Source organism: Triturus cristatus, chromosome 11 (assembly GCF_964204655.1).
Source record: "Triturus cristatus chromosome 11, aTriCri1.1, whole genome shotgun sequence".
Classification (NCBI taxonomy): domain Eukaryota; kingdom Metazoa; phylum Chordata; class Amphibia; order Caudata; family Salamandridae; genus Triturus; species Triturus cristatus.
In genome coordinates, this window is record NC_140594.1 from 1,158,051,174 (window position 1) to 1,158,058,317 (window position 7,144).

General features: G+C 53.7%; 1 protein-coding gene across 1 annotated transcript in view; it reads right to left on the reverse strand.

The window, feature by feature from the left end:
- The window catches only part of LOC146788631 (putative cation-transporting ATPase 13A4), a 404,095-nt gene extending 397,357 nt beyond the window's left edge, over positions 1 to 6,738 (reverse strand). The window contains exon 1 of the mRNA XM_085635803.1: positions 6,521 to 6,738. Coding sequence (XP_085491929.1) covers positions 6,521 to 6,577 — 57 coding nt within the window. The 5' untranslated portion in view covers positions 6,578 to 6,738. The remainder of the gene's footprint in view (positions 1 to 6,520) is intronic.
- Positions 6,739 to 7,144: the final 406 nt, after the last annotated feature.

The following is a 7,144-nucleotide window of genomic DNA, read 5'->3' on the forward strand; positions in this document are numbered from 1 at the left end:
GGTTATGGAGCCCAGCTCAGTGTTCTGCAGGCCAAACGGCTTAACCATGAACTATCGGTCGATTTGAGACAGAGGAAAACCACGGGTTGCAATCCGCTCGCGAGCGGCGCACCCGCAACCACTTGGACAATCACGCCGGTAACCTTGCCGTGATTAGGCCCTAGTGATGCGCTATGTGGTGACCACTTATTCTTTTTCCGCTATGCCAGTGCGTCCCCGAATTCAATGGGATTGGGGCGCTGAGCTGCACCCATATCTACACCATCTAGTGGCTCAATCCAGACTTCCTTTAGCATTAGATAATAACTACCATTCTATCTCGGTTGCGTTGCCCTGCCCGACTAGGCACCCACCCGGGTGTCTAGGTTACAGTTAGATATGTGTGAGTTCCCCATGTCAGTGACCGTTGAAGGCGGCCCACATAAGCATGTTGGCGGGGCCAGTTGCGGGCTTAAGCATACCTCTTTAAGACTGTCGGCAGCGACCCGTGTTTAACTGTTACTAACATGGCAATGACAGTTCTACGTTAGGACTATCCCCACACTGGTCCGCCCTGCCCAAGGACTGATGCACCTGGGAGGGCGAGGCCGTAAGCAATGGGGGTGGGTAACGAGACAACAATGACAAGCGACCCACGCCCCCTTTCAGCAAAAGGTTGGAGACGAGCGACACGTGGTCACGTGTGGTCAGGATCGGACTGCGCGACCCTTACTGTAATTAGCCCTTATATGTCGCGCGAACTCGACCCGAAGGTAATGGCGCGCCGGTCATGAGCACCGTATATACATACATCATCAGGCACGTGGATAATAATTATCTGGCCAGAGTCACCGCGTGACCCGCCCGAAGGTGTTGGGAGTGCAGAACATGAGCCCCGTATTTACATACCTTATTCGGGCACGGTCGATTAGTGATTAGCTCAAACCGTACTGCGCACCAAATAATTAGAGCGCCGGACACAAGCACCGACCAAATAACCCGTTCAGGTGCAGGAGGAGTCGTAATGCCCGGGATCGCCTAATGCGCGCGAATGTGGGCACGAGCAACTTCTTGTGAGTAATACATGTACCTGTATCATGTGTCTGCATCATAGGAAGCCAGCCACCATATGTTGCCTATTTATCTAGCGCGCGCTCGACCGGAAGGTATTGGTGCAAATTTTTGTGAACAAATGCCTGCACTTGTATCAAGTATCTGCCTTATAGGAAGCCAGCACATACATGCTGCATATTTGTGTCGTGCAAACTCGACGCCAAAGGTATTGAAGCGCTGTATATGAGCACCGAACCTACACAAGCCGGCACGGGGAGAATAGGGGATTCGTACCATATAACACGATCGCCGTGCCAGGCCACACGAGCACCGCACCAGATTAACCCGTGCGGGGCGGGGGGGATTAGTAATACCCGTAATCGCGTGATGTGGACAGTGCATGTCTTGGTATCATGTGTCCGCCTTATAGGAAGCCTGCAATTACATGATGAATAATTATATCGCGCGATCCTGACCGGAAGGCAATGGAGCACTTTAACATGAGCACCGTATTTATATTACCTCTTCAGGCAGGGGGTGTTTACGACATTCATACCATATTACCCGCTCCCCGACCGAACCGCGCGAGTCCCGCACCAGATTCTCCATTGAGGTGCGGGGGGTTTATTAATGCCAGTAATCGCGTATGTGAAAATTGCATGCACTTGTATTATTTATCTGCCTTATAGGAAGCCAGCAATACATGTTGCATAATTATATAGCGCAAGCTGAAGGTGTTGGAGCGCCTTACCTGAGCACCCTATTTACATTACACATTCAAGCACGGGGAGCATACAAGATTCGTATCATACTAAACAATCCCCGTGCCAGATCCATTGTGCCTGCCGCACGCAGCCCACTGCCTGCCCCCCCACCCTCAACGGCAGCGTAGCCGACGGGAGGGGGGCGATAACCTTAACCAGGGAGCGCCACATGTGTTGCACCTCCCGCGATCAGCGGGGACCCAGGCAGCTCCCGGCCGTGCAGTGCTGGTGTTTTGGGGCCGTGAACCCCGCTAGTCTCCTACGTGCTCGAGTATATGGAGCAAAATCTTGCGAGCAATGCATGCACTGGTATCATGGATCTGCCTATATAGGCAGCCCGCAATTACATGTTGCATATTAATATAGCGCGAGATCGACCTGAATGTGTTGGAGCGCTTTACAGGAATGCCCTATTTACGTTACACATCCAGGCACTGGGCGCTTAATTCAAAATACAATATTACGTGATCGAGTGCTACTTCTACTAGTCCCTTTGCAGGCTGACTCGTCAACAGTCTGCATTAAATCACAAAGTAGAGACTGTTGATTTCACCCACGACCCAAAAATGTACATCTTAGCGTCCAACCATCGCATCATAAAAGTTAAATACTATGCATGTGCAGATGCAGATTTAAAGTGTATTGGGTTCCGAGTTGACAAGAAAGATTACAGCGATGTCACCTTCTATGCAGGCAACCCTTGGTCACCCCCTTTGCACAGCCCTTCCAGCGCCTTATATGTTTGATGGTACTAGTGTTTGACCACTACGCCCTCTAGCTACCAGGTTTGCATTTTGACGTTTTAGTTAGGTCTTTACAAAGGATATATGCCAAATAATCACTATTTATTAACTACATCTTTATCGATTCGTAACTTTCGGTAAAGCTGAACTCCTCTCCACGGGGCACCCTTGAAGAAGCGACATACCCAGCTCTATAACCCTAGCCAGTAAAACCCATGCGAGGACACATGGATAAGCACTATCTCCAAATGTGATAATATTCTGGCCTGACGTCATTTCCTGACAATCCATTGAGTGCATTTCATTGCGGAAAAGTATCAGACAGGTGGATAGCAGTGGCGGTAAATACTACTTCAATGGAGTGCGGGCATCGATCCCGCCACCTCCCGCGGGCCGAGCAAGTGCTCCGCCATAACGGAACTGCCTCCCCAGCGACACCATGCACCTCCTCGAGTCTTTTGTCTATCAAAGGCCACTCAAAACTTTTTGGGGTGATTTGGCATAAGTGACAGGGTTCCATTTCCCGTGATACCATGCACGGGCCAGTAAGCGTGGCACCAACAGACACGTCGTACACTGTATGGTACCTATACCGCATTACCTTTGTGGTATTGGTGGGTGGCTTGCCGTAGTACTGACCAATACTAAATCAGGAAGCCATGCACTAAGACAGCAGCAGCAGAGCATGCAGCCAGTTCAGACCGGGAATATAACACGTATATATCACGGGCAAATGGGGGATATCGCGACTAGGGTTCCCGCCTAACTGCAACCCGTGAAGACACCTAGTTCAACCCCTGCCATTTCCGACGACAGGATAAAGAGAAGGGCTCATAATTGCATATTATATAGCGCAAGCTCGACCCGAGGTATTGGAGCGCTTTACATATTACAGTGTTTACATTACAGATTCAAGCACCGATAAAGAGAAGGCTTCTTGAAATTAAGTAATTTGCTCATATAATATAGCGCAAGCAATACCCAAAGGTATTGGAGCGCTTTACATAGTACCGTGTTTACATTACCGATTCAGGCACCGATAAAGAGAAGGCTTCTTGACATTAAATAATTTGCTCCTATTATACAGCGCGGGCTCAACCCGAAGGTATTGGAGCGCTTTACATATTACAGTGTTTACATTACAGATTCAGGCACCGATAAAGAGAAGGCTTCTTGAAATTAAATAATTTGCTCCTATTATACAGCGCGGGCTCAAACCGAAGGTATTGGAGCGCTTTACATAGTACAGTGTTTACATTGGGGCCTGTACCTACAAAGCATACGCGCTACCCCTGAGCTACATCCCCTCATTGCGACGTTAGTGCAGCAGACGACACCTCCTCGCGCCCCCCCCCCCCCACAGTATCGCACCGATTAAAGGATTTGCCCAGAGCCCCTGCGCGAACTCGCCCGAAGGACTTGGGGCGCTGTACCGAGCACCGTAACTACATACCCACGCGGGCACTGGGAGACTAAGTGATTTGACCCGGTTCCCAGCGCAAGCTCGACCCGAAGGCCTTGGAGCGCTGTACATGCGCCCCGTATTTACATCTGCATTCAGGCACGGGAAGATTAAAAGATTTGCCTGGCGTCACCGCACGAACTCGCCCACCGGCATTGTAGCGCTGTGCATGAGCACCATATTCACGTACATGTCCATGCACGGGGAGATTAAGTGATTCGCCTGGCGTCACTGCGCGATCACGACCCGATGGTAACCGGACCGCTATGCGTGCGCACTGTATTTACATCAAATCCGGCCACAGGGAGATTAAATGCTTTGCCCAGGATCCCAGCGCAAACTCGCCCGAAGGTCCTGGGGTGCTGTGCCTGAGCACCGTATTTACGTATATGTTCAGGCACGGGGAGATTAAGTGATTCGCCCAGCGCACCGTTTTTCCATCAAATTCCAGGCACGGGGAGGTTAAGAGCTTTGCCCGGAATCACAGCGCGAGCTCGCCCGAAGGTATTGGGGCGCTGTGCATGAGCACTGTATTTACTTATATGGTCAGGCACGGGAGATTACATGAATCGGCCAGCGTCACAGCGCGAGCTCGACCCGCCGGTACTCTGAGCACTGTGCATGAGCACCGTGTTTAACGGCGGCTGCCGAGTGCGTTTCGAGCTTCCCCCCCCTGCTTAACTTTTCCGCCCTCTCTGGCCGCCGCACAAGCATGTATCTTGTGCCCCCTCCGCCCGTGGCAATCGTGCCACAGGGCCCCGTCGACCTGGTACTGCCCAGGGACAGGGCCGGGGCGGAGTGGGTGCAGCAAGACTCACCGTTAATAAAGAAGCACGACGACAAAGCGACGACCCAGATGCGGCGAAAAGGCGAGGTGGGCGACAAAGAGGTCGCCAGTGAGGGTGGGGGAAGGCTAAATAGCCTTCCCCTCACACCTGGGCCCGGAAGTGACGCGCCTTTCGCGTCACTTCCGGCCCCTGACACGGAGGGGGGCACAATCAGGAACCCTGCCCCCGCCCCCCCCCGAAGTATGGAGTGGGGAGGGGTGACCGGGGCCCCGGGGCCACTAAGGCGCCGACCGCCGAGTGGCCCCCTGCGGGGGCCGCGGTCAGCGGCAGTTACGTTACAAGAGAAAAGTGGTACAAAATAGAACATTACAAAGAAAACCTGGAGACAAAAAATGAAGGGCACACAAACACAAAATCCAACACAGCACGCAGGGGTGAGGAATGTACAGGAAAACATACAAATTTAATTACAACGAAGAGCGAACTTCCAAGAGGGGCCTGAGAATGAAAGTATTAGTTCTGAAAGTGTCTTTGGAAGAGAAGAGAAGAGATTTGAGCTCACACAAGCACTCAGCTGAAGCCGTGCTCACACCCAGTGCAGTGACTCAGGTCACACAGGCGCTGAGCTGACGCTGTGACAAGCGCTGCAGTGCTCACAGTCAGTGCAGTGCCACATATCACACAAGAGCTCAGCTGACACCGTGCTGCTGACGCCGTGCTCACAGCCACTGCAGTGCCACATATCACACAAGAGCTCAGCTGACGCCGTGCTGCTGACCCCGTGCTTACAGCCAGTGCAGTGCCACAGATCACACAAGTGCTCGGCTAACGCCGTGCTCACAGCCAGTGCAGTGCCACAGATCACACAAGCGCTGCCGTGCTCACAGCCAGTGCAGTGCCACAGATCACACAAGTGCTCGGCTGACGCCGTGCTCACAGCCAGTGCAGTGCCACAGATCACACAAGCGCTGCCTTGCTCACAGTCCGTGCAGTGCCTCAGATCACACAAGCGCTGCCGTGCTCACAGCCAGTGCAGTGCCACAGATCACAAGTGCTCGGCTGACGCCGTGCTCACAGCCAGTGCAGTGCCACAGATCACACAAGCGCTGCCTTGCTCACAGTCCGTGCAGTGCCTCAGATCACACAAGCGCTGCCTTGCTCACAGTCAGTAAAGCGCCACAGATCACACAAGAGGTCGGCTGATGCCGCTGCTGACGCTGTGCTCACAGCCACTGCAGTGCCACATATCACACAAGAGCTCAGCTGACGCCGTGCTGCTGACGCCGTGCTCACAGCCAGTGCAGTGCCACAGATCACACAAGTGCTCGGCTAACGCCGTGCTCACAGCCAGTGCAGTGCCACAGATCACACAAGCGCTGCCGTGCTCACAGCCGGTGCAGTGCCACAGATCACACAAGTGCTCGACTGACGCCGTGCTCACAGCCAGTGCAGTGCCACAGATCACACAAGCGCTGCCTTGCTCACAGTCCGTGCAGTGCCTCAGATCACACAAGCGCTGCCTTGCTCACAGTCCGTGCAGTGCCTCAGATCACACAAGCGCTGCCTTGCTCACAGTCAGTAAAGCGCCACAGATCACACAAGAGGTCGGCTGATGCCGCTGCTGACGCCGTGCTCACAGCCAGTGCAGCGCCGCAGATCACACAAGTGCTCGGCTGACGCCGTGCTCACAGCCAGAGCCTCCCCCCTGTGCACTTTCTGAGCAGCTCTTACCATCTCATTCTCCTCCCCTTCATTGATTATGGATCGGTTATCACTCTTCAGCTCCATCTCTGCTGGGAGCCCCCTTGGACAGCACCCCCTGCCTGTCGGGGTTCAGGGAGCCGCTCAGGGGTGCAGGTGGCCGCACAGACAGACTTCTGCAGACACAGTGACTCGAGGCACGACCTCACCCCCAAGCACGGCCTCACGCACAGAGGACGGAGCCTCCATCCACCATGGCTCCGCCCCCTCGTTAACGCCCAGGGGCAGCCCTTTAGTGTGGGGGGAGGGGGGGGGTCTCCCCGGAGATAGGTACAAGGCAATCTCTACTCCTCTCTCTCTCGTCGGCCCCTCCCTCAAACTGCACCTGACCCAGACGAGGTCGGCTTGGAAAGTGCCGGGGCTTTAAGTGGGCCGGGTCCTGCCGGTAGTTCTTCAAAGCAGGTGCCGAGACCGGTCCACATCGGGGGAGGGGGAAGCTTAATTCTGCCACTCAAAAAGAATACATCTGTGCCATCAGGAAGCTTCAAACGATTCAATCAATAAAAGCCAGCACCTGCCTGCAAGCGCACTTTACATTGACAGATTGACCAGTCGTGCACATTTACATTTCTTTTAGGAAGCGGGCACCCTGGC